Raw genomic sequence first — 26,358 nt, 5'->3', positions numbered from 1 at the left:
AGTTGAAGTGGCATTGTGTCGCAGTTATTTATTTGTGTTAGATTTACTCAGAGGCCTTCAGCAAGTCAAAAATCAAACTGTAGCTGACGAAGTCCTGAACCTTGGTTAAAAAACAAAGATCAAAATAATTAGCAAAGGAGGCAACTCGCAAAAATCTGGATGGTTTCTCTACCCTGAGCATCCGAGAACAGAAAAAGAGAAGAGAATAGCCTGCCCTCCCAGCCCTCTCTCTGCCTCTCTTTTCTTTCTTAAGGCCAAGTTGGCAAGTGCATTTGACTTGTGCTCTACTCAGAACCCCTTGAAAAACCTGCTTATTTTTTGCCAGTTTTTCGTAGTTCAAGAACAAGGTATATATAGTGAAACAGTGCAAGTATGCTGCCTCCTCTAATCTGGAGGGAGGGAATGCCAGTAAAGGAGAAAGTACCTATGTACGGATGGTGCTTTAATCATCGCAGTTAACTGACAAAGGGACTAAGCAGAGCACCTATAGATGGAGGTGACAGCTTTTTTTAGACCAAGTAATGCAGTTGGAAATACAGGTGTGCTGTTACCTTTTTGAAAGGGCTCAAGAACTTACCATTTTCCTCCTAACTTACTAGTTGTTTTAATAAAGATTTTACCTCTGCCTAAAAAAAGAAAGGCTAGGTGAAAAACAGGGACCATGAAGAAACGATTCCTCCTAAGAACCTTCATGATGATTATAAATAACCATGTGTTACTGCATCAGACTTGTGTTTTATTTGTCTGGAGCTTCAGAAAAAGAAGTGTTAATAAATTAGTATATGAATGTTAAACTCTAGGTATGAGCACTGTATTCTTACCTTTTTTTAACACGATGGAAAAATGCACTGTGGCCTGTGGGTGCCGGTGGCTGCACAAGTGCCATGATAAAGGCACAGTGGCGGATCATATTTTTTTCCCCTCGTGCACGCCAAGCAGTGGTGGACCAGCGTGCAGACGTGCAGGCATGAAGGGCAGGGCCCCCTGCAAGTCCTCTGGCCACAAGCAGCAGGAGCAGACTCTTCCCCACACAGCTTTGGGCTGCGCATCTCCCACTGGTTGCCCGGGTGAGGTGGGGAGAGATGAGACAAGGCATTAGCCTGGAGATACAGAGAGGGTTGCAGCCGTTTTGTGTCCAACCTTCCCTTGGGAGTTATGAGGGCAGGAACATAAACTGGAGTGATGATAGTCATTGACTGGCTTCTGGCAGGGCTGAAGAGCCTGGCATTGCCCTCTGATCCTGCCTGGGTCAGACGGCATCTCCTACAGTGCCCTGGTTTCAGCCTACGGTGCTTGGCACAGCCCCAGATGAAACACCTACTCAGCAGAGACCTGCAGCCACCAGCTTGCCCAGCCGGTTTGGGCAGTGCTGGTGCAAATGCCGAGAGCTGGGACTTGAGAGCTGGGACTTGCACCGTGAGTGCGGTGGTGGAGTCGGGGCTGCCAGGAGCCACGGCAGGCAGGGAGGAGCTGCCGGGGAGGGGAAGGGTGGCTCGCAGCTCCTGCACCGGCAGCCACTGCGGGGATGAGGCAGCAAGGCAGGTCTAGAGACATCCTCCCCTTTGGCCTGGCATCCCGCTGCAGCCTCGGGTGATGTCTGAGCAGTGGTAGCACCCAGGCCGTTGTGTTTAATTGCTGCCCACAGTTGGGTCTCGCGGATTCGCCTCTTCCCTTTTTGAACTCATCTGAGATTTCCATTTCTGTGATTGTCTGTAGCAGTGAATTCGGCAAGTTGATTACAGGTTCTTGAAGAAGCAGTGCTCCCACAGGTTTCTGGTCTCCAAAAATCCTTTATTATTTTTACGCTATTAACATACAGCAAGTGCTGCTCTTTTGTTTTGGCCACCCACCCCGTAGCCATCTGGCTTTGGGTGGAGGATGTACTTCCTCGTCCAAGGCAAATGAAGGACTCCAGTTTTCTTAGGAGTGGCTGCTGGCTACTTCTGATATTCAAGGTGTTCTCCAGGCTCTTGCTCCTCCTCCGGTGAGTCTGGTTTTATTTGGGAAGTCTGTTGTTTGACCAGCTCCTGGAGATTGTTTGAATGTAAATGAAGTGTTTGTGATTTCTGTGGCAGAAGAGAGGGAGTTTCCTGCACTGCTCAAAGCCATGCCTGATTGTTACAACCTTCTTAAGCCTATTACAATGTTCTGCAAATTACATAATGTACACATAATAATTAATTGTGTTCACTTTCAATCACGAACATAGATTATAGAGTGCCTTCAGCTCTTTATCTGCACTGCATACGACACACTGGTATTGTAGCCTGAGTGCAGTGCTTAGGGCACTGCTTTCGCTGTTACGTGCCCTCGGTTCTGGGGTCCTTTACAGCATGTGTCCCCCAAAAAGGCATCTAGTCTCTGGTGCTTCCCTTGTCCCACGTGTCTCGAGGAAGGGGATGCTGTAGGACTTTTTGTGCTCCCGCAGGGCAGGAGGGAGGGTCCCCAGCCCGTGGTGCATGGGCTCTGTGCTGCCTTCCTGCCCTCAGCTCAGGGGCAGGAAGATGCTCCTTCCCATCCGGAGCTCTGGCTGCAGAGCCTCCCGGGCATGGGCAGCATCAGGACCTCATACAGCTTCGTGTCTCTAGATAAGGTGGAAGGGAGGGAAGAGCCATAAATCTCCTGCCTGGAGGGAGCAGGGAGAGCGTGGCAGGATCCTTGTTAGGATCTCGAGGGAGACCACGGTGACCTGATGATTTCTCCTCTCTGTTCTGCAGATTCATTTGTGAACAGCCAGGAATGGACCCTGAGTCGCTCGGTGCCTGAGCTGAAGGTGGTGAGTACTTGCGGCTCGTGCCTTGGATACCCCTGGTTCTCTGATGCTTCTTCAAATCCCAAAAAAACCCCTGTGTTTTAATGTGGCCAAGTGGAAGTGCATAGAGGCTTCAGCCTTGTGGAGGGGAGAGAGGAGCTGGGGCTGCTGTCATGCTGGGGGAAGGCAAGAGCTTCTTGGTGGCTCATGCTTGTAAGGGAGAGGGTGTTGGTCTGGGAGACCACTCAGATGTGAAGGCTGAAAGGCGATATTTGACCACCTCACCCTTCCTGCTGGCCATAGTAGAGTCGTAATTCCTGACTGGGTACTGCTGCATGGGCTAGATCTTCTAGCATAGCAGAAGCAGGGGCAGATCCTGAGCGGCAGTACAGGCATGCATCCACGGTCATCACCCTCAGAGCAGCCGTCCAAGCATGGGAGTTACCCACGTGGGAGGTGTCACCTCTCTGTTTGAGCCTTGTTGACTTCAGCTTTGCGCTGGTGCTTCCCTGGCCTCTACTGGCCACCTCCCAGACACGACTGCCCCGTGGTGTCCCTGCTGTGGAGGGATGCTGGTGGGATGAAACTGTCACTTCTGGTGCTTTGTTCTGCCAGACAGAGGGGATGAAGCTCCTCTGGTTTGTCAGCACGGAGCGGGTTTCCCAGGGCATGCCGTTACCAGGTTTCATCACCTACTTGTGGGATACGGTCTCTGCTAGGGGAGCTGCCTCTGCCCCCAACACAGCCCCCTTCACATGGGACAAGGTCATGAGGGAGGGGGCCTGGTCTCGGGGTGTGACACCTCTGAGACGGGAGATGTTGCCCATGGCCTGCCATTGCTGATGGCTGCGTGCCAGCTTGCCAGGGCCATCTGTGAGCTGGCATGGGTCATGGCAGCAGGAGGACATGGAGGGTGTTCTGCTTGAGCCGAGCTGGCTGGTGAGCACAAGGGGCAGAAGCTGTGCCTGGGGTGAGGGACAAAGTGGGACCTTGTTGCTGGTGGCAATGAGCTCGTGGGGTGGTTCAGGCATCCACAGAAAAGCACCCTCGGCAGCCGTGCTGCGAGCACTGGGGTAGCGCTGGAAGGGACGTCGGGGCGGGCAGGATGCCGCAGGCGCTTCTGAGTGGCTGGCTGGCTGTTCTCGGGGACCTTGGCAATCTGTTCCACTGCTCCACTCTTCTCGCGCTCTCCATGGCAGCCCTTAACTCCCTTTGAAGACTGTTGGCATGTCTACCTTCAGCCCTTTCAAGATTAATTTTTTCCGATCTTAATCCAAGAAACAAGAAGCCTTTTTGCAAAACATACCAGCACCATGCTGTCACATTTTTCTTATCTGCAGTTAAGTAAAAATTAAAACAAACTTAGAATATTCGTTTGTTAGTTTGGCTTGTGAAATGTGTGTCTGTTGAAAAATATTCTTGCAGCTATTCTGTGTATTGCCTTCTGACATTTTAGCATTCTGTAGGCTACAAAACAGTGCTGCAAACTAAACAAACCTAAAGCTTTTAGTTCTTCCTCAATTAACACAATCTGTTTTCCATGACCTCTGGAGATCTCTGTTGCTCCGGGGTTTCATCCGGCTGATGCAGGTCTTCCTAAAAGCCTGGAGGCCTTTCAGAGTCCTGGTTCAGTCCCGGCCTTGCTGGGCTGAAGCCCCTTCCGTTGTGTCTCTGGGGTTAGGCTGGAGCAGCCGACTGTGTTGGGGGACCCTGTGCTTGGGTGGGCAGACCTCTGGGCGGTGGGGTGGTCATCCAGGATTTCTTCTGCGGCTGGGGAGGGAAGGTCGTCATGTAACGGCAGAGCTGCTTCTGCCTGGGTCTGTGATGGCGGTCAGCCAGTGGGGACGGGGAAAGCCACGCAGGTCCTGAGTTTTCGGGCGGGTGTCTAAGGGGTCTGTTGCACACCGTGCTGCTTTGGCCCTGGCTGCCCCTTGGGTGCGCCAATGCTACAGTGCCTCTCTTCCTCAGCTCCCGTCTCGCCCACCCCAGCAGTGCGGCCGTCCCTGTCTGTCGCAACGCCCAGCTCTTCTCTCCAGGTCTCTGCAGACAGATTGGTCTTTGATTGAGCATCACGAGTTACCACCAGGTTACAGTGGTACGGAAGGGGTCCCCACATGGCACCCATCCTGGAGTCCGTACGGGAATCACTAAATGGCTGAGACGTTCCCAGGCTTTGCTCCCTTCCAGTTTTCAAGTAACTCTCCCCTCGGCTCCCACCTCAGCCTCACCAGCCCTGTCCTCAGAGGCATGCTCGATGCAGGGAGGTGCTCTGGGTGGAGCAAGGTCTTGCCTGTGCAGCTGGCACGAGGCTCAGCAGTGATCTCAGCAGTGATGCAGAAGCGGCTCCTGCAGCAGAGCCACCCAGTCCTCAGTCCTGCCTGTGTGATGCTTCACTGAGTGCACCATGTGCCCCTGTGAAAAATGTGTCTGAAACCAAAAGACATCCTAGTGCAGGGCAAACTCAGGGTCTTTTGATAAAAGGCAGAGCACACTGTTTATGATGGGAGAGGCTTGCACAAAGCACCCGCTCTGTCTCTGATCTGCCAGCCCTTGTCCCCAAGGGAGACCTACACTGAGCCTATGAACCAAGATGCATAATTCTGTGAGTATGGAAAACCATGGACTCGTTGGGGACTTCTGTTTCATGGCACATAAAGCATTGACCGCAGCCCATATCCCTCCTTCTGCGGGAATGAGCTGTTTCCTTTACCTTTCCTGCAGGAGGTAAGAATCTTGCCGCTTTCTTCCCTGCTCATGTTCCTGTTTGCACCACAAGTGGTCAGTGTACTTTCTCTAAAGTTTTTTAATAGCTTGATTTATTTAAGTTATGCTCAGCAGTTTTTTCCACCTCAGTTTTATCCTGAAGCTTCCTCCGTCTGCTGCAGGCTGAGAGGAATCTGCGTCTGAGAGAAGGCAGCGATTCCTGCAAACCTTGCCTTCCCTGTGGGAAAGGCACAAATGATGCCTGTTGGCAGGCACTCGTCCCCCAGACCCGATACTGGGCAATATCAGCCCTTCACTGGCTAGCACAGAAGCAGGCTGCATTCCCTCGTTCTCCCAACATGTCTTGATACAGAGGTTTCCATGGTGCCTACACACTACGTTTTACTTCGGTTTGCTGCCTCTAAGGGGTTATGTTCCTCAAGACTGTCAGTTCTGTTTGAGCTTGTTTGTTACACCAGATGAAGATAAGACAAAGCAGAAGTGTATTTCAGCAAGACGTAGGTCAGGATTTTGGTTATAAGCAAACAAGTGTAAATGCAGCCTCCTTCCAAGTTTTAGAGAGCTAAATATTGTTGGAGTGTTTAATCTCTGATGTTGTGTGGAGCTCTAGCTGCCAGGCGGCCTCAGGGAGCCACTGTTTTGCAAAGGTTTCCCCAGGGACTGGAGCTGTGGCTAGCCTGGGCACAGAGCTGAGCCCCCGAGCTGCCCGCTCTGTGCGGTGGTCTCCACAGTTTCTTCTCTGTCTCCACCTCTTTATATCACAGACTGCTCACGCTGCCATTGAAGTGCGGCAGTGGCAGGGAGGGCTCAGCCGGAGGAAGGGGTGTTACCTTCGTTCATAACACGGGCTACGGCATTCGTGTAGCCCTTAAGTCTCCGCAGATCGCTTGGCTCCAGAAGCACGTGTGCGTTACCTGTGAGGTTTGCAGTCTGGTACGTGTTCTCGTCTGTCTAAACGTGCTGTGTATGATCTGTAATTACTGTTGCAGGTGACAGACCTGGTAGCGATGCGTTCGGCCCAGGCATGCCTGTGAGAGCGTGTTGATCTTCACTTCCTAGTCCCAGGCTCCTGGCACCCCGGTCCTGCCGCTCACTGGCTCCGTGCGGTGTGGGCATGAGAGGCGCCGGCAAACCGGACGGTTTCCTGCACTCCTGTAGCACGGTCTGCCGCCGGCTGAGCGCCTGCCGCTGTGGGGTTGGCACATCTTTGCCTCTCACCAGGAGCGTGCGGGTAGCCCGGGGCAGGACCTGGTGCAGCGGGAGCTTTCGAGCACCTGGCTGAAAGCTGGAGAACCTGTCTGGTGGTGACTCACCCACCAAGCTCATCCCTTTGCCTGGAAAAGGTTGGCCATAAACTTCTCTTTGGTGGCAGAGGCAGCTTTAATGTTCATAGCCACTCCTCTCCTCACCCTGTACTTCTTTTGGTGCTGGTGGGGCTGTGTGCGGCTGTACTGCAGACCTGCTCTGGCAACTGAGCAGCTTTGAAAATAGCACTGCAAACGAGCGCTGGGCCAGACAGCCTGTTCTTGATTTCTTTTGCTCCAGAGTTGCACAGACTGTGTCAGTGGCGCAGTCAGGGGTGTAATGCAAGATGGGTGCAGGGGGCAGGCGTGGGGTGCGGCACGGACAGTCCCTGCAGGCAGGCGGCATGGAGTGGAGTGCTGTGCGACTGCAGTTAGGCCACTTATGGCAGCACGGTATGTCTGCCCTGTTCCGTAGCCTGCCACCGGGGTGTCACCACAGGTTGTGTCTGCGAGACCTGCCTACGGTCCCCGAGTACCGAGAAGGGTGCTTTCCTTGGCAAGCAGGGAAGAGCCAGTGGCCAGAGCTGAAATCGTCTTGGCCCGCTCTTGGACATCATGAGGAAGTGTTACCAGAACGTGTTGTTGGGCTCTGGAGGCCCTGCCCTGACAGCGCGGCTCTCGGTCCTGTCCCCTGGCGTGGGCGGGCTGCCCTGGGGACACCTGGGGCCTGGGAGTGCGGCAGTGGGCACAGCCCGAGGCAGTGGGCCAGGTGGGGAGAGCCGCCCCCGGCCCCAGTGCGTGGGACTCGGGTCTCTTGGGGTGACGTGTCCCCTGCTGGGCCGGGTCTGGACTGAGCATGTAGCAGGTTTCATTCCTGTCGCTCGGAGGGGCCGGGCTCAGGTGGGCTGTGGATGGGGTGAGGGCACGGTGCGCGGCACCTGCTCAGGAAGGAGCTGGTCCTCGCTCAGCTGCGTGGGCTCTTCCCTGAGTTGGCCAGCAGTACCATGTCCATATTTCCAGGAGCTGGGGCTCGCTGGAGCCTGGGAGGAGCAGACAAGTGAAGAGCTCTGACACCACCGTGCCTTGTGGCAGTTTCCGATACCCAGGCGACACTTGGAGACAAGTGATGGGACTTGGGATTTTGATTTTGTCTCTTGTACGTGTAAGGGTATGTGCTGTTTTCACGAACGGTATTAGCTTTTCAGTGCCATGTGGCTGCTTGAAATTTTCATTGTAAAGATACTGTACTTCTGCCTGGGATTTCCTGTGCAGAAATATACCCACCGGGTCTGTGCAGCACCTAGGCGGAGACTGGTATTTCCAGCAAATGTGGGCACTCGCACGTGCCCAGTGAATCTCATGGTCTGGTCCAATGGTGGGTTTAGGAAGGGTGCAAGGTCAGCGGTGCACTGCCAAACGCTTTAGTGTCACTGTGCATTTGTTGTGAAGCAGCTGTGAATACGCAGGGGATGTTGTATTTTCCAGAAACAAAGCAACCCCATTTAGAGGTCTGCACAGGATGTCTCTGGTGGCTTCTGTCTGGTAGATGTACCAGACATCTTAAATCCCAGTGAAACAACAAGTCCTCACAATCCATGCTAACTAATCTTGGGGACAGAGAAGGAGGATGCCTACAAAAGCATTTGGGTGGATGGTATGCTGGGCAACAACAACAAAAAGTCGGTGGGACAAAGCGTGAACCTTCAGTAGTGGAGAGACCCCCAGGCTCCGGGTTTTGCAGGGCAGTACAGGCAGGTGCTCCAAATGGTGTTGGTGTGTCAGACACCCACTCCAAGGATGTCTTCGTGGGAGCACTGGGAGTGTGGTTTAGAGCAGGAGGAGGTGTAGGGTGCTGTAAAGCAGGAGTCGGTTATGTATGAGAAGATCCATGGTAAGGTCAGACTATCCAAAGCCAAAGGTAGGTTAGGTGCTTTTCGGGAAGCTGTGTGGAAAAGGAGTGGGAGCTCACTTTGCCCAGATACGGTGAGCTGTGGCCCCGGCTTAGCTGGGACAGCTTCCTGGGCTCTGCACGGTGAACAGCTGGTAGGAGCTTTCCCGCCTTCTTCACCAACCAGGGTTTTGAGGTGCACAGGCCTGTGTAAGAAGTGAGTTAGGAACGGCTCTTCTGGCTCCTGGCTGAGAGTGCCTCTCCACAGTCCTGGGGCATCGGGAGGAGGTAGAAGAGCACAGGCGAAGGGCACCTCTGCATCGCCCTGGTGTTTCTACTCCAGCTCCATCAGAGCAACGCTGCAGCTGAGGCTAGAGGAGCACGAGGTGGGATGCTCAGTAACGCGAGAGCCCGCTTCATGAGCTACGTTGTCTCTGTGGATGTGGGGAATAGCTGTGGGATATAAGCTGACCAGCCAGAACTAGATTTTCTTGCAAGAATGGCAGAAGATGCCCCTTTACCCCAGGACTGCTATCCCATCAGCAGGCAAGCACACTTGCAAGCCCTTAGGCACTGGGTTTTTTTAAAATCATTGGGAAAATGCTGATATTAGGAAAAATTGGGTTGTCTGGCTGACCCATCCTGGGACAGCTACGTTCATTTTGTAGCAAATATGTAGGATGATCCAGACTGACAGACCCCTGGCCTAGTGTGTTTCAACCCAGTTAAAAATTAGTGCTAGGTATCTTTATTTTTCAACTTGGTTAAAAATTGGTGCTAGGTGTCATTCTGTGTAGGCAGCACAGCCAGCTCCACTGAGAAATGTGCGCTCTGCTACAGCAGCATCACTGCCGCAGCGAGGAGCAAGTGCTGTGCCTTGCTGCTGGTATTGGAAGCAGCAGCTGTACTGAACGCATGGCCAGTCTCTGCTCTCGTTCTTCTGGCAGGTGCTGTCAAGAGCTGTAACGCCCCAAAACTTGGGATGTGTGGGCTGGGAGAACAGGTTTTTTTCCTTCAGAGTTGACTGTGGCTTGGGAGGGCAAGCGTCCCCCCCGATGAGCAGGAGGGCTGTGGGAAGAGCTAGCGTGGCACTGACGGGGCTGCACCTGTTTGGGGGAGGACGAGGGTCTTCACCACCCTCTGGCTGGCTGTGCCCCAGTACCTGCTGCTCTCTGCCTGACTGAGACCAGCTAATGCCCCCAGGCTTACTGAGTACCAGCTGTGTTGTGCCATCCCCTGTGCCCTCTCATGACCGTCTCTGCCCATCATCAGCACACGCCCGGTTACTGGCGGGCTCACCTCACAGGGGTGGCCTCATGTAGAGGAAGGCGTGCTGGGCACACAGTAAGTGGGTGACGCGCATCTCTGTTTCAGGGCATCGTGGGGAACCTGTCCAGCGGCAAGTCGGCCCTCGTGCACCGCTACCTGACCGGCACCTACGTGCAGGAGGAGTCTCCCGAGGGTAAGGTCTGGTTTCCAGGGTGCCTGGGGAGTGGTCTGAGTCCTCACTCCTCTCCCCAGCTCTAAAGGTGACCCCTGTCTCTGCACCTCATCTGCCAGTGCCGCAGAGCTCTGCAGCCTCCCCTGGCCTTCGTTAGGGATTTCCCTCCGCTTGCTCCCCCCCTCACTTGACCTGCTGCTTTGCTCTCTTCCCAAGGTGGCCGATTTAAGAAGGAGATCGTAGTGGATGGTCAGAGTTACTTGCTGCTGATTCGAGATGAAGGGGGCCCCCCCGAACTCCAGGTAGGAGACCTGTACCTCCCGCGGTCCCTTCCCACCCTGTCCTGCTGGAGGGATTGGAGGGCTCCTGGGGAGGGACCTACCCGGTTGCCTCTTGGGAGTCCGGTTGTGGGAGAACATGAGGACTGCGAGGCCTGAGGAGGGGCTACCCCTATGGTGACTGTTGACCCCAGGGTTTCCCCGTGGTGCCGGGAAGCTTGTGCCACATGGCCTGGGGCGTGCGCTCGGCTGAGCCTGGCTGCAGCACCCCACGCATCTGCTGTGTGGCTGCCCTTGCTGGCGGCTCTGGGCACGGGGCTCCGGGACGCTTGTCTGGACTGTAACAGCTGGTGTGTCTCCCTCAGTTTGCTGCCTGGGTCGATGCTGTGGTGTTTGTCTTCAGCCTGGAGGATGAGATCAGCTTCCAGACAGTCTACAACTACTACCTGCGGCTCTGCAGCTACCGGAACACAGCGGAGGTGCCGATGGTGCTGGTGGGCACACAGGGTGAGAGCGGGATGGCCAGGTTTACTCCCCACATCCTCCCTGCCTCGGTCAGGAGCACTGGTGATGTGTCTACACTGGCAAGAGAGCGTAGGGTGCTAGCCCTGCAAGTGCATGGGGAGATCCCAGTCTGTAAGCCGTATGCGGGACAGAGTTACTCTGAGGCCCCTAGTCTAGGGCCCTGGAGGAGCTGAATAATTCCTTCTCAGACCATCTCAGCTTTCCTGCAGAGAGCTGCCTTACTTCATGGAGCCACTTTCTTCTTCAAAATGCCCAAACCTGTTGGCGTTGCCTGCCTTCCTTGGTTTAGCCTGCAGCAGCTGGGCCCAGGCAGGAGTCAGGGCCTGGGTGTAGGAGGGTTTTCTGCTGGTGCATTGCCCTTCATCCTCTGGGACAATCTGCAGCAGAGAAGGTTTCGGGGGATGGCACCTTGCTTTCAGCACCCCGAGAAGAGGCCTGACCTGTGGAGCACCGTCTCCCCTGAGGTGCTGCCAGCGCACGTGGATGTGGGGAAGAGAAGCAGCAGAACTGCCCTCCCCGCCCTGTCCTCCGCAGGGCTGGGGACTGGAGCCAGCTGGGATTGGGACGGAGGCTGTAAGGGAACTGTCACAAAACTGCAGCTGAGGCTGCCAGTGGAGACAGGAGACGCAGTGCCTGGAGCCCCAGGTGGGCACGCCAGATGTGCCTGGGCAAGAAGCTGTCGATGGAGAGGGGCTGCTGGGAGAGAGGGCAGCCCTTGACTGGGATTCCTGCCTTGCGCAGTGTGCGTCGGAGGCAGCCTGGCCTCCGAAAGGCTTGCTACGGGTGCCTAGGAGGCAGGGAGGGGCAGCAACGAGGGTATTGCTGCAGGTGTCTGAGCTCTGCTCTTCCGAAACGAGTGTCCTTCCTGCCTGTAGATGGTAAAGCACAGGCAGGAGGGAGCCTGAGGCTGCAGAAGTTGTCTGGATGTAAGAGTGACAGCAGGGAGCGGGAGCAGGGGTCGGAGGATGCAAGGGAAAAAGGTCTTGGCAGGATCCTGTTCCTGAGCAGTGAGACCTGTTCTGGCAAAGAAGAAACTGGGGCTGGGAAGACAGGCGGTGACAGTGGGAGGGGAGTTGCAGGGGTGTCTGCTCTGGACCCCAGATTAAGTGTAGAACAAAATTGTTAAACTTTTGATATTTAAAGATTGTGGAATTAACGTTAGGACTGAGTGATCTTGGTTCAGGACTAGGCTGGGGTTGCAGGCATATGCTGTGGAGGCTCAGGAGTGGGGAAGAGTGATATGGCAGAGGGGTCGGTGATCATTGCTGTCCCAGACTTAGAGCCAGGTGAGGTCACAGCCTTGGTACAGTCACACTAAGCTGTGTGTGACTGGAGAGTTCGAGGGGGACTTCTTTAAAATGCGAGTCCCAGTACTCTTTCAACTCCTACTTTCATTTACAGCCCTTTCTTGTCCCTGGCATGTCTTCAAGGAATCGGATTCCTCTTGGGAAGGTAGTTTTTCCAAAACATGCGAGCACTTAGCAGCCATCTGCGATACAAATTAAGCCTATTTTTTAGTGTTGTCCACCAAGGCCTCGACTGTGAGTGCATCCTAGCAGATCTGTCTTTCACAATTAACTGAGGATGATTTCTCCCTTTTGATTCTTTAAATCTGTAGGGTATGGCCGTGAGACCTAAAATGATCAAGACTGGCAAATCCGTTTTACTCTGCAACTGAGGCGGACTTGCAGATGAGTGCACTCGCTCATTACAGCAACCGTGACCAGTGACACATTGACAGATGGCAACGTTAGTCATTTCTAAAGCTTGTAAACACCGTGCATCCTCATGCAGATGAGGCTGTAGTTGGACCCAAGGTCAGGCTGTTTACACCTTTGCCCCCCAGTGCTCTGTCTGCCGTCACTGAGTGTCCTGTTGTCTTCAACAGCTGCACTGTTCACGACATGGTTGTGTGAAATTGTGGTGGTGTGTCCGGTTCCTAACATCCAGGCTGCCTTGCCTTGCCAGCCACACCTCCCACTGGTTTCTGTCCTCTGTCTTCAGAAATGTCAGTGGCTGGATGCTTAGGAGTGTTGAATAAGGTTCATTTAAAAAACAGTTCATTTAAAAAGGTTCATTTAACAAATCCATTTTTCTACAAACGTGGGACTATAATCCAAGGCATTTATAGGACAGGGGACATACTGTGAAGGTGGGTATCTCAGTGTGTGAAGGGAGGGAGGGAGGTCAGGAGTGTGCCCTGGGACCTGTGGATAGATGGGACACGGGCGCTTGCTTTTTAACCTCCTATCCCTTTGGTTTCCAGATGCCATCAGCGCCACAAACCCCCGGGTCATTGATGATTCTCGGGCACGGAAGCTTTCCAATGATTTGAAGCGCTGCACGTACTACGAGACCTGTGCCACCTACGGACTGAATGTGGAGAGAGTCTTCCAGGATGGTAACTGCAGCTGGTGGAGGGTGCCCAGGCGAGACAGGGCAGCAGTGCTGTCCCAGAGAGGGGGCTTACACTACCTAGACGGCCGGCTCTCGGTTAGAATGGTGTGCTGCTGTGAGGCCAAGGGAGTTAGGCACACGTTCGTGTGCAGTGCCATTGCTTTACACACACAGACTAGGTCCAAGGAGTAGGATGTGCTGTGTGTGTGGAAGGATTCCTATGTGTGTGTGGCATGTAGGTGAACTGCACGTAGATGTGCACGAGGGACCGCAGAGCAGGGCTGGGCAGCACGCTTCTGCCTTTCTTGCAAGGGCTGTCCTCTGGGTAGCCACTTGTTCCAGAGAGCAGAGAGACTGCAGGGGATGGTTGCATCCCCATGGTGGGCCTGTGCAGCACAACAGTCTATATGAGCCTGCAGAGGACTTGTGAGGCTGCAGAGGGGGTTTTGATTGCCTTTCATAGAGGAGAGGAGGAAGCACAGCAGAACCTTTGGGTGTTAGAGATAGGGGAGCAGCAACTGAATGGCTAGATGGGGCAGCTGTTCCTCATGGGAAGTGTGTGGAAGAGTATTTCTGCTTAGACTTGAAGAGGAGTCTGTGTGACAGGGATGCTGTAGGTGGAAGAGGGAACCTATACCGCGTCCTAAGAGTTCGCAGTCTGCTTAAATAAACTGGGACCCTGCCCTATAACGGGACTGCATATTCCCCTGTTCCCTTTCTCTACCTTGTCTTCTGGAGTGCAGCTGGGGATCTGTGTTCAATGCATGAGGAAGGGTCTGTTCAGAGCTGAGTGGCTGGGCAGGACAGAGTTGCTTTTGGAAAGGAGGAGAGCTGTGCTGTTAGCGTTTGCAAGTGGAACAGGTGCATGGAAGAAAGTTTGGAAATAATAGTGCAGCAGGACTGCCTGAAGGCAAAAATCCAGCGTGGTTCATTGCAGCACAGAAAGATAGGCTGAGGGCAAGGCACAGGACTGAGCCTGTCATCAGTTTCAAGTGCCTCCTTCATCCTCTGAGCTGGAGCTGGTGATCCTCCTTCCCCCTATGTAAGTCTGTGACCTTCCAGTAATCTCCTGTTGCAGGGCTGAGGATCATAGTCACCGTGCTGCTTTTCTTATGCAGAAGCATGTAGAGATGTTCCCTTCTTCTGCTGCTGGTCCACCTCTGAGACGATCTGAGAAGTCAGCCCAGAGAGTGACCTTCCAAACTGTCCCACCTGGCCCCTGGCAGGGAACCCCTCAGCATCCATCAGCCTCTGCATTGGTTTGGTATTCCTGGGGCAACCCTGTTGGGCAGGTTGCTTGTAAGTCTCCCCTTCTTTCTCCTCCTCATGAGTAATGGAGGAATGGTGGGAAGGAACAGCTGGGAATAGTTGAGGGTAGTGAATATTGCAGCAGACCTGGAAGGGGAGGATCTGCTAAACCAACTCAGCGGTTTTCAGAGCGAATCTGGAGAGAGCGACAGCAGGTGGGCTGTGTGCACAGCTGATCCTGGCTTCTGGAAACGTTTGGCACTGTGTGTCACCAAATTTGTTCAGCTTATTCCTTCAAATTGGTTCTGTCGTGTCCCTTCTTTGAAGGACAGTACAGTGAGGAATAGCAGCTGGTGGGTTTGGGAAGGGGCTGGGGAAGGCACTGTAGGTGCTGCTGTTTGTTAGGCTGCTTCTCATCCTTTTTTATCTCAAGATGGAATGAACTGAACCGGGACTCAGCTTCTAGCACCAGTGTTGCTTAGCAAGCTTAGTGGTAGACCTTGAGCTGCTGCTTGAAGGCTCAGGAGTGAGCGCCTGCAAAGTACTGTGCTTCATCTTTTGTCTGGGTTTATTCATGGCCTGTACATGTGGTCAGGAAGGAGGCAAGAGAGTGGGTTTGTCCATGTGAAGAGCAGTGAGGCTGAGGAAGTCCAGAAGACCCCAAGGAGTGTGGTAATCAGAGACTGTTCATGCAAAACTGATGTCAATCTGGGCAAATGCTGATGCTGTACAGAACAAGGAGCATGGGCTACCCTGCCGGGAGGACTGATGCTATCCCTGGACAAGTAAGCAGGGGAGCACCGAGTGAAAGTCCAGATAGATTCTTGCCTTCGTACAGGGCAGCAGGAGGACCATTGCTGGAGTGTTGTCAGACTCAGGTGTCAGCACTTCAGAAGGACACAGAGAAACCAAGAAGATTAAAAAAAAAAAGGTACAAAAATTAATCAAAGGCTGGAAAAAATACCTGGTAGTGAGACACTAAAAGAGATTATCCATTGAATAAATCAAAAAGAAGGCTGAGAGGTGACTTGATTACAATATAAGAATATCTGCGTACCTATCTACATGGGGAGAAAATCACAGATACTAAGACTCTGCAGGCTAGCAGAGAGTTAATGCTAGAAGCCAAAGCCAGTCAAATTCAAATTTTAAAGAATCCTTACTTTTATTATTAATAGGCCTCTTTTCATTAACTGTTGGAAAAAATGCATAGGGAAGTGCTGTATTCTGCATCTCTTGTACTTTCTCCAAATCCAGACCAAGTCCCTTTGTGGAATAGACTCGCCGCATACCCAGATGACTGGTGCAGTATAGGCTGGGTGAAGTTTAATGGCTGGCAGTATACAAAGGTCAGCCTGGAAAACGGAGAGATCCTTCTGGCCTTTGAGCCTGTGTATGCAGGAGCTGCCTGCATTGCTGTGGTTCCCTGTGCCGTGCTGTATTTCCTGCGGTAGGCTGCCTCTGCGTGCCACGCGGTACCGCACGGCTGCCAGTGCAGTTTTGCCGGTATCAGTGCCCTTGCAGAGTGTGCTGCTCGGAGCTCTGGAGAAAGCATTGTGATAATTGGGAGCTGCAAATGGAGCAGAGGTATCCACCATCTCATAGGAGATCTGGAGTAAATCTCAGGTACTCAGTGCTCTCACCTGCCTGCTCAACTGCAGGACCAAACAGATGCTCCTGAGCACAGCTGTGGGGAGGGAAAGAACGGGGCAGGAGGTGCCGGTGAGGAGCTGAGGAGAGCTGAGCCCAACACATCGGCCCCAGACGTCACTGGCATCTGAGAACTATTTGGGGACTTCCAGGATCCTGTTTCGGATGAAGCTGACTTGATGGGATGAGGTGTTTTCAGAGTGGGTAAGCGACTTTTCCTTATGAGCGCTGGTGGGTCCTGATGCATCTGTTTTGGGATCTGGTGGAGTGCTGGCAGTCATGGATTGTGTGAGGAGCTTGCCCCTTGTAGCAATCCAGTTACCAGCCAGACCTCATCTTCATATGGTTTCTCCAACACAAGTTGCTCAGCCCAGATCGTGGTAGACCTGCCCCATGCAGGCAGGGGAAGATGTCGATTTTCCACAGCAGAAATAGGAAGACTTCTCTAAGCAGTGGTCTCTGCTTTCACTGCAAAGATTTGCTTGCTTGTCCATGCTGTGCAGAGCATATGCTGCACCTCTGTTCCCAGAAACCCCTTCCATGCCACTGTCTTGTCTAACAACAAGCAATCACTAACCCTTTTGGACAGCGAGTTAATGTCGTGCTGGTCTAGCATGACAGCTTGAGGGAGCGACCATCCTACCTCTTAGTATTCAGTTGAAGGCTGAGGCTAGCACTCTTCTTTCCCAAACTGCTGTCTCTGCAAACGCCCCACGGTCTGCATGTGGTGCTGCTGAGCATGGGGGAAGCTCCAAGAAGGAGAACCTCGGATGTCCACATTCACTGACTGTCCAGAGGTTCTCCAAGAATTGGGTGGCTCCAGCTGTTGTGGTGCCCTCCTTCCTGCTCAGGCAGGTGCAGCAGAGACCCTTCCTCCATGCCTAGAGCAGTTCCTGGGTATTTGGTTTGAAGCTAAGTTTGTGGTTGTGTTGTGCAGGGACCTAGACCACATATGTTACAGTGTGTGCCACTGTAATTGTGTTGAACCTTTTGGAGTGGTGAAGGCTTTGTCCAGGGAGTCAGGCTTCTGAAGGTCACTGTGAAAAGGATGCATGGCGTGCAGAAAAGGGGTAACTTTCACCTTGCTGGTTTCTCACGTGTGGTCTGGCAAAAGTCCCCGTGGGAACGCAGTTCGCTGAGTAGGAACTGCACTTCTCCCATCCTTTCCAAGTTGCTTCCAGCACCAGATGTTGTCACAGTTACTGCTTCTGTGAAAAGATGGGACAGTCTGCCTGTGGCTTCAAATATCATGAGGACATGACCCTGGCACAAGCAGGAAGAGTGACACAGGCTGGGCTGTGTGCTGCAGCGTCCAGCGCCCAGCAGATACCAACTGCAGTTTCAGGATTTCACCAAGGGTGAGCCCACCCTGAGAGGTGAGTCAGTGTGGTCCCCTCACTCACAGCAGAGCTCCCAGTGAGGTGGGAGGCTGGTACTGAACATGCCTTCTGACTTCTTGGCTCTGGAGAGGTGCGGTTAAAGAGCTTTCTTCTCAAAATTGCCTTCACAGAGCTCCTGTGTGCAGAAATCTCCTAGAGTTTAGAGGATGCCAGGACAGTAGCAAGAAGCCATCGGTGTGGGGGTGCCTCAGTCCTTGGGCTTCCTTTTAAGAATATTTCTGCACCAAGCAAAGGTTAGAGAGCAAATTGTCAAGAGCCCCTTGGCAGTGATAATCTCGGCATTGTTCCTGAAGAGGAAGAGTGATCCAAGCCCGATCCTGGAAGGGCACAGGAGGGACAGCAGCCATGCTGCCTGGTGCTGTGGATGGCTTCTCTAGCTTCAACTCTGCGGCAAGTCCAGGGTGAGCGCTCCTCTCCTCCCACTGGCCCTGAGCATCAGAGAGGACAGGCGGCAGTGCGAGGCAGCCTTCTCTGTGGCCCGCCAGAACCTGCTGCTGACGTGCTGGTGGCATTGCTGCTCTCCATTGTTCCTCCTCAGCCGCAGGGCTGCAGACTTGGACTTCATCTTGAAAGCCCGAGGGTGGTTCTGGCTCTCCTGCCTAGGGGTTTGTTTGGGTTTCTGCAACCTGAGTGGGACAGCTGAGCAGCAGGTGTCCCTCCTTCTGCTCGGGTGTGAGTTGTTTTGTTCCTGGCCATCGGGGTGATTGACGGTATGGCCATGTCTTCCAGGGCAGTGAGTGATGCTTCTGAGGAATGGTTTGGCAGGAGCATTTCAATGAAGAGGCCCAGAGTTTGTGCACAGGGGGGTGTGCAAGGCCCTGCGACTCCATAAGATGCCACCCCACCCCAAGGTGTTTTCTGTAGGGTCCTTGGTGCATCACCAGGGACCTTCACATGCATCTCTTTCTCTGTCCAGGTACTCCTCCCAGAGCTGACCATTCCTGGCAGTCTCTGTAGAGGGATTTCTCCAGAACATCTAGGACAGAGTGCTGTGGTATGCTTTAAAATACCATGTGATGCTCAAGTGCTAATACGCACGGTATGTGACATTTGGCAAACAAATGCCAAGCAATGTGTCTGGACAGAGGTTCTGTGGCCAGGGCAGGGCTCGTTGGTTATATATCACAGAGCTGCCTGCAGCAGCCAAAGAAGTCGTGACAAGCAAATGATCCCAGATGCTGGCTTAGAGGATGACAGAAGTTATCCTTGAAAAAGTCTGGCTGATGTTCAAGAAGTGGAGGAACCTCTGCCTGGCAAGCAGAAATGTGAAGGCCACCTCAAGATGCCTCAGTTAAGGGTTGGTGAGATTTTTATCACCACCAGTGTGGTCTTGCTGGCCTCATGATTAATTCTTTTGTTACCACTAATGTGTGAGTGACAAGGCAGAGCCTTTGCCAGGCTCTTTGCCCAGGACAACAATTGCTGGCGAGTTTTCCTGAATCTTTTCTGGCCTCCTCTCTTTTTCCCACTGGCGGTCTTCTCAACCTCCCTGTTTCAAGAGACCATTCTCATCTTGCCTCTTCCTCTAAAATTGGACCTACTTGTATTCTGGATATTGAGAAACCTTCTGCCTTGAATCTACCTTCTCCAGTGAAGCTCTGGGAGGCTGTCCTGAATGGTGTAAAGTCCTCTGCCGTGGAAGGTGAAAAGGCTTTCTCTGTGGTCATGCAGGACTTCCCTTCTCCTGCCATGTCCAATCTAGTTTGGACCCTGCTCTGCATAAGGTTTCTGGAACTGTCTGACTTCTGCTGTGGGTGCTCAGATGTCGTTGTGTGAAGTGGCTTTCTGCCTGTCGTGTCCCTGAAAACGATTCCTAGGTACTGTGTGTCCTGTTGTGGGAATTTTGCTTTGCGCTGATGAGCTCGCCCTCTGAGTCTGTGGGGATGTGGCTGGTCCCATTGGGAGAGGCTGTCAGCTGCTGTACACGGGTGCTGCTCTCCTGAAGTCAGTGCTTCCACAGAGCCAGGGAAGCTGTCTGGTCTGGGGTCTGGCCAGGTAGTTTTCATTATCACTTTAGCAGCACAAAGAATGAGCCCCGCAGGCTTGTGTGGTAGAATAGGTCTTACCTGTCTTATTCTATGCTGGGTAATTTCTGAGTTCTTCCTTCCCTAACTGCTCCTCTGATGCGGGAGTTTGAATTTCCCCTGTGTCAGACCTGCCCAATTTCTACATCTCCTCCCAGGCTGCCTTCTCTGTGGAAACAGCCCAACACCACGCAGTGTGTCAGCCAGGCTGTGTTTTGACCTGCCTAGGTTAAAGCCGTTGTGTACCACAGCCTGTGGGGTCTGGGGGGGAGTCAGCAGAGGACATGTCCTATCCCTGTAGCATTGCCAGTCCCTCATATTGCCTTTCACGGGCAGCCAACATATGGGGTTCAGGGTTGGTGCAGAGCTGCGGTGCCTGAGCTCACAATGTGCCTGGCCAGTGTTTGAAGGAGAGGTGGTTTTACGCAGTGACCAGTGGATGAAGCTGTCCAGAGGAAAGGATGGAGGGGAGGAGAGCAGGAAAAACAGCAGGTTAATACGGTCTGTTTGGTGGGTGCAGGAGGGGTTCGTGCTATTTACGGGACTAATATTTAGCTTGGGAGTCTGGACAGGCTCCCAGCTTTATCAGACGAGCAGGTAGCAGCAGTGGCCCAATAGGCCTTCATCTGTCTCTCTGCGGGACATGGCACTGCAGCTGTGAGGTGGCAGGATTTTGCAGTTGCTATCAGCATCTGACTTTTCCAAATGGGTTCAGTCATACCACATGTATGGTGCAGCATCTTCTATCTTCCTGGAAGGAGAATGTGGCAGCTCCTTTATTGCAAGGGTGCACAATATGAGGCATGCTGGGTTGGACATGTGATGTTTCCAATGCCTTCAGTCGTGTTCATCTGAAAGATTCCTCCTCCTGTGATGGTGGGGGTACCCGGCCAGTGTGCAAGAGAAAAAGAGGAATGGCGATGTGTTCTGCTGAACTCCCCAACAGCCCAGCTTGTTTGCTGTCATGCTCTTTAGTCAAGAAGTTTATTTCCAGAAAAGGTAGGAGACTGAGAAGATTGAAATGCAATTTTGGGCTGTTGGCATCAGGCAGTGAGGTCACAGGAACTGGGAGAGTTGTTCCTCATGTTAGTTTTTTGAACATCTGGAGACTGTGAGGGTCACAAGGGCCCAGACTGATGGAGGTGGCATTGCCCAAGCTATTCAGTTCGGTAACTGGCTCCGGTAGCTGCTGTGAGGGGGTGACTGAGAAGTGACTCTGGCTGCCCAGAGATTCTTCTGCAGCAACCCAGGGCTCTGGGTGGCTCCTTGGTGTCCACATCAAGTCACTGCTCTGCATGAGAACCAAGAGAGCAGGTGGCCTTCGGGGACTCAGCATGACCAGCATGGGAAGCCTGCCCTGCTGCCTGCTGGAACAGCCACAGGCAAACACTGTCCCTTGCAGCTGCGTTGCATGGCAGCAGCAGGCAATGGGGATTGCGAGGTTGAGTGTTCTGCAGAAATCCTCCCTGTTAATATAGGGTGGCACAGTTTGAGCCGCAGATTTTGGCATCAGTCAGATGAAGCGTTTGGGTCTCACTGAAGCCTTCCAGAAATTCACAGGTGGAGAAAGTTGCTTTCTGGACTCTGACCCTGTCCCTTTCTCTCTTCTTCCAGTGGCTCAGAAGGTGGTGGCTCTACGGAAGAAACAGCAGCTTTCCATCGGTCCCTGCAAGTCCCTGCCCAATTCACCCAGCCATTCGTCTGTCTCTGCGGCCTCCATTCCTTCTGTTCATATCAACCAGGTGGGAAACGGGAACAGGGAAAGCCAGGGACCCCGCATGCTTCTCCACACCCCCTCAGGTCACTCGCTACACAGCACATTTAGCCTAGCTTTAGACTCACACTACAGCCCTGGAGTAGCTTTTGGAAAGAGCAGAGTGGTTGTCACCCTGGAACTTCTGTCTGTAGCCCAGAACAGTTTGATGCTTGCCGTGAGGTCCAGCTTCGTGTTTAAACTGTTGGGTCTGGCTCACGGTCTCCAGAGATGTCTGCTTCTACAGACATTGGCAGCAGAGCCGTGAGCAGTCTGCAGGGAAGCTCCTGGGCAGAGCAGAAGAAGGAGGTCTGTGAAAGGGGCCTCGGTCTGGGTGGACACAGCTGCCCACGGTCCTGCTCCCCCTGGAAGCAGGAAGCTGATGGTCTTCCATGCATATACAGGTGGGCTTCTTAGGGGATGTATTTGTGGAGGGGCGAATTGAAGGAGTAGCACAGAGGAGGAGGAGGTTCTCCTCCCCTCTGCCAGAGGAATGGCTCTGAGCAGTTCTTCTGGCACAGCGTTAGCTTGGCAGGGACTGCCAAGGTCTCTGTGCCGGGAGGATGGTGAAGCCAGAGGTGTTTGTTCTGTGACTCTGGAGAAGCAGAACTGATGCAGGAGGGGCAGGTGAAAATCCAAAGCAGGCTGCCACGGTGAGTGGCTGGTGAAGGAGATCCTTTGGGCAGCCGCCTAATTGCATTAGGGCTTTCCTGCAGTTTCCAGCACCCACACAAATGCTGAGCTGTCTCTCTGATGAGGCAGGTGAGATACTGGGCTCTGCTGCTCCTCAGGGGCAGTCAAGCCAACAGATTCCAGCTCTGAAGCACCTGGCATATGAAATGACAGGATCTGTAGCAAGGACTTCAGGAAATCTGTCTGGCACGGTGCTGTCAGACTGAGGAACAGCAAGTGTAGCAGCTGGGTTTATGAAAGAGGGGAGACGATGTAGCTGGAGCAGCTGTGAGCCCCTCGGCTGCCTCAGCAGTGAGCAGTGCTTGAAACGGTTTTTGGGGAAAAGAGTAGCTAAGGACTCAGAGGAGCATGTAAAACTGAAGAAAATGCAAAGCAAGTTTAGCAAAACAAATTCCACCAGACTGACACTTTTTTTCATAAGGGGATTGGCTTTGAACCTTAGGGTGTATCTGAGCCTCTCAGCCCTGGAAGAACTTCTGGTACACCACCACAGGGGAGATTGTTCCTGTACAAACCTCAGTACTGTCTGCAGCCACAAGTTGGACCCTTACAAATTTTTTAAATAGCCACGTGAAGTTTATACCTGACTGCATAGGCTTCTAAAGCTGGGCTACGAGTAGGTGTGTACAGATTTTTGCAGAGACCTGTGCCAGCTGCCTGGTGCTCCAGGTCACCTGGACACCAGCAAGTTCAGACGAAGTCTCTCTGTGCAAGTGAATAGGCTAAGCCCTGCTGACAGCTAGAGCTCCCTGATGAAGCTACATAGCTTTCTGATCAGAGCTTGTTTGTGTCCAGCGAGCTTGGGATGCAAGCAGAATGAGCACAGCTGCTTGCAAAACATACAAATCCATACCGTGCCCTGCAGTATGTCTGGATATGGGTGCTTTTTGAGAAGTTTAATAGGAGGCATCCAAGGTGGAGAGCAAAGTCCAGGGAAAATGCAGATTTGACTGTATCTGGTAATTTGAAGATTTTATTAGCAGACAAATTGTAAACAGTCAAAGACTGATTGGGAAGGAGAGGCAATCTGTACTGAAAGGGGGAGCGGGGTGGAAGATGGCCAAGGGCAGCATTCCTCAGGGAGGAGCTGAACATTTGTTTAATATTTTCTTCAATGTCCAAAGTATGAGAAAAGGGTCCTAACAAATATGTACTAATGGCACTTGCTGTGCTGGGCAATGTGTTTGTAGTGAAGATAAAAACGTGTTCCCTGTGTGAGGGGTGTGGGGATACCAGACTCCTCAGTCTGATTCCAGTCGCTCATGTAAGTATGCATTGAAACTGGTGTAGGAACAGCAAAAAGCGAGTGGGAGGGAAAAGAGACCCTGACGCAAGAAGTTAAGCACTTGGCTTGTTTAGCTTAGGAAGGTGAAGTCTGAAATGGACCAACCCTGACCTCTAAAATACACAGATGTGAAAGGAAAGAACTTTTTAAGAAAAGAAAGTGCTAGAACAAAAGGGGTGGATTTAAGACTGGCCATGGGGAAGCAAGGTTTGGGCTTCAGAAGAGGTTTCTAACTGTGTCATGAGCTTTGTGAGAGGTTTTTGCTCAGAAACCTCCCTACTTCCCTTTCCTTCCTGCAGACTACCTTTCAGCCTGGTTTGCAGACAACATCTATGTAGAGGTGAATGCTGGCTCCTTGGCTCTGAGACAGGACCTTTACTCTCAGTACCTTGCTGTGCTTCTGGGGCTTTGCCGGAGGGACCTAGGTAGTTCTGGTGGGAAGCCAGAGCTGTTAAAGGGAAGTAACGCAGCATGCAGCTAACAGGAAATTGCAGCTAACTGTGAGGCCTTTCTAAGCAAGAAATATTTATTGATTGCCTGGGTTGTAGCAGTGTCAGCAATAATGATAGGCCATGTCATTCTGGAGCTTCCTTCCTGTCTTCCCTCCCCTGTACATGCCCTGTGCCTGTCTAACGCTGTGTCCCTCCTGCGCTCAGCAAACCTGGACGCCACAGTGAGCATCAAAGTTAATTTCTGTTTCCTGGGTCTTCTGTGGCTCAACCACAAACCCTTTTGGTTCCCGGTGACCTGCTGCAGTAATCTTTGCTGTGGTGTTTACACATCTCTCTTCCATTACAGAAAGCACTTCTCCTAAAAATAGAGTATGAAGTAATGGAACTGATGAGTGATTGTAAAATGCTGTGAAGTATTTCCCTGTTCTTGCTCGGGCTCAGGAATGAGGTTCTGGAGCTGCTTCCCGCTGTCCTCAGAGAAAATCCTACTGGCTTTGAGAAACACGGGTTCACTGATTCCTGATGTTTCTAACATGGACCTGAGCAGAGCAGCCACGCGCTCCGGTGCATATGGGCTTGCTGCCCATGCAGGAGGACACGCATCCAATAGTGAGCACAGTGACCAGGCAGTTATTGCAACAGGGATGCAAAAGAGCCCAGAATCGCTGCTCAGGAGTGCACTGTGATGGTAGTGACACACCAAAGGGCATGGTCTCTAGCATGAGCTGGAGCAGCTGTCCCTAACACAGGAGAGAGCTGTGTGCAGACAGCTCCAGAGTTCTGCTGGGTGCTGTTCTCCAGGTCTGGGCTGCAGAAATGCCAAAGCCTCTCGTGGGGCTCAGTGATGGTGGCCTCGCTCCTGGGAGGTGCCCTCTGTTCCTGGCACTGAGATACCCTGTGGGGCAGCTCTGGGAGGAGGTGGACAGACTGTACGCTGTCAGAAAGGACAAACGAGAGTGACAAGGTCTTTGCAGAGTAGTGCCGTGTTGTGTCTTTTCCTACCTGAGGGTATGGGGCTCTCGCCAAGGTTTCTTACTTGCCTTGTAAGAGAGCAGAAACTGGCACAGGGAAAAGGATCTCAAGGAAGGCTTTGGGAACACAGGATTTAACATGGAGATGAGATGGAAAGAGGCCAGAGAAAAAATACAGTTAGGAGCTTTTGTTTGCCTTGTACTGCAGCTAGATATTGGTGTACACAGGCAAGACACACACTGGGACAGAAGGATCTCTTTTTTTCTTCTCAGTACTGCTTGTGGGAACAGCAGGACTGGCATTTGCATCTTGAGTGCTTGGCCAGCAGGAGCCCCTGGGAGGCTGTACACTGCTCTGTCCTTGCAGGGCCTGGTTTTGGGTGTTGAGGTGTTGCCTGCAACTGCTGGCTGCGTGTGGTCGCAGCATTGCTCTGTCCCTTCCAGGCAGTTACAGCATCTCAGGCAGCATTTCATTACCCTTAGCCGGCTGCCTTTCTGAGGGCTGTTAGCAACAGCATTCCCTTCCCCCTGGATAGTCCCTCTTCCCTTCTGCCAGTAGCTATGGTTGAGGTCTGCTTCCCTTCATAGCTTTGTGCCCAGAGAGATGGTGGTGCCATCTGAGATGAGAAGGATGTTCTGCTCGGTGCCTGGTCTCCTGGCCTGTGCGGGCAGGGACAGCTCTGTCTTCTGGAGCTGTCAGTGAAGAAGGCACTTGTCTTCTGGAAAAGGGAACAAGTGGTCCCCGCAAAGGGTTGCTTACAGCAGGCAGGAGCTGGAATCCAGCCCTGTCTCTCATCCTACATCTGGGGACATCTTTTCTGGAAGTAGTTTGATGCTACTAGTTGAGCCAAACTAACTTATTTGGAAATGGCCATTGCTTGTCTGGTCTCCTGACAATCTGGCCAGTCTATTGCAATTACTGGTAGAGGAGAGACCCCAGTGGACCCTGGTGATTTTGTCACCCATCTGTCTGGAGGACTTTCTTATCCTGGTGTGAGGTGGTGGCTAGTTTCCAAACCTTCGTGACCGTGCCAGGTTCCCACACTGGCAGGGCTCTGCGACAGCGGTGCTGTGTGAGGTGTTTTGGTGTCCTTGCACAGTGGATGATCCCCTTTATGAAACAGTTCTTGAACCAGCCAAACCAAAACCTGGTTTCATTTCTGTCTTTGGGAATTTTGGATTTTTTGCTTTTATTCCACAGCAGTGCCTGGTGCCTCAGAGGACACTGCTCCCATCAAGGCAGAGAGGAAGGCAGCTGTAGTAACAGGTCAGCTGTGGTCAGGGTTTTCCACCAGCACTCACGAGTGTGCCAGACATGCTCGTCTTCAGCATCTCCCTGTTCCTCTGGTGTGGCAGGAGCCAGGGCCAACCCCAGGAGTCCTGCACGCTCCCTTTGGGGATGCCAGGTCTGTCCCTTGGGCATTCCCAGCGGCTTGTGGGATGTGGATCTGCACTCGTTTGAACAGACACTTTGGATCCCCTAGGGCCCTACTGCCCCCAAGGAAAGCTCTTGCTTGCCTGCTGGTTCAGGCTCTCCTCTCCTGTGTCTCCTGTGTCCTGCCCACACCCGTCACTGGGCAAGCAGGTTAGATGTGTTTGGGAGCCCTGTTCCTCAGCTTGGCCTTGACTTCCA

The 26,358-nt window shown here is 52.8% G+C and overlaps 1 protein-coding gene across 3 annotated transcripts in view; it reads left to right on the top strand.

Moving 5' to 3' along the window:
* The window catches only part of AGAP3 (ArfGAP with GTPase domain, ankyrin repeat and PH domain 3), a 159,313-nt gene that overhangs the window by 56,449 nt on the left and 76,506 nt on the right, over positions 1–26,358 (top strand). For all 3 annotated transcript variants that reach the window (XM_076363547.1, XM_076363546.1, XM_076363548.1), the window contains exons 2-7: positions 2,718–2,776; positions 9,983–10,070; positions 10,266–10,351; positions 10,693–10,834; positions 13,119–13,253; positions 21,186–21,313. In XM_076363547.1, coding sequence (XP_076219662.1) covers positions 2,718–2,776; positions 9,983–10,070; positions 10,266–10,351; positions 10,693–10,834; positions 13,119–13,253; positions 21,186–21,313 — 638 coding nt within the window. The remainder of the gene's footprint in view (positions 1–2,717; positions 2,777–9,982; positions 10,071–10,265; positions 10,352–10,692; positions 10,835–13,118; positions 13,254–21,185; positions 21,314–26,358) is intronic.

Source organism: Aptenodytes patagonicus, unplaced genomic scaffold (assembly GCF_965638725.1).
Source record: "Aptenodytes patagonicus unplaced genomic scaffold, bAptPat1.pri.cur scaffold_69, whole genome shotgun sequence".
Taxonomy (NCBI): domain Eukaryota; kingdom Metazoa; phylum Chordata; class Aves; order Sphenisciformes; family Spheniscidae; genus Aptenodytes; species Aptenodytes patagonicus.
Note: the sequence above shows the minus strand (reverse complement) of the source record. Positions and strands in the feature narration are given on the sequence as shown.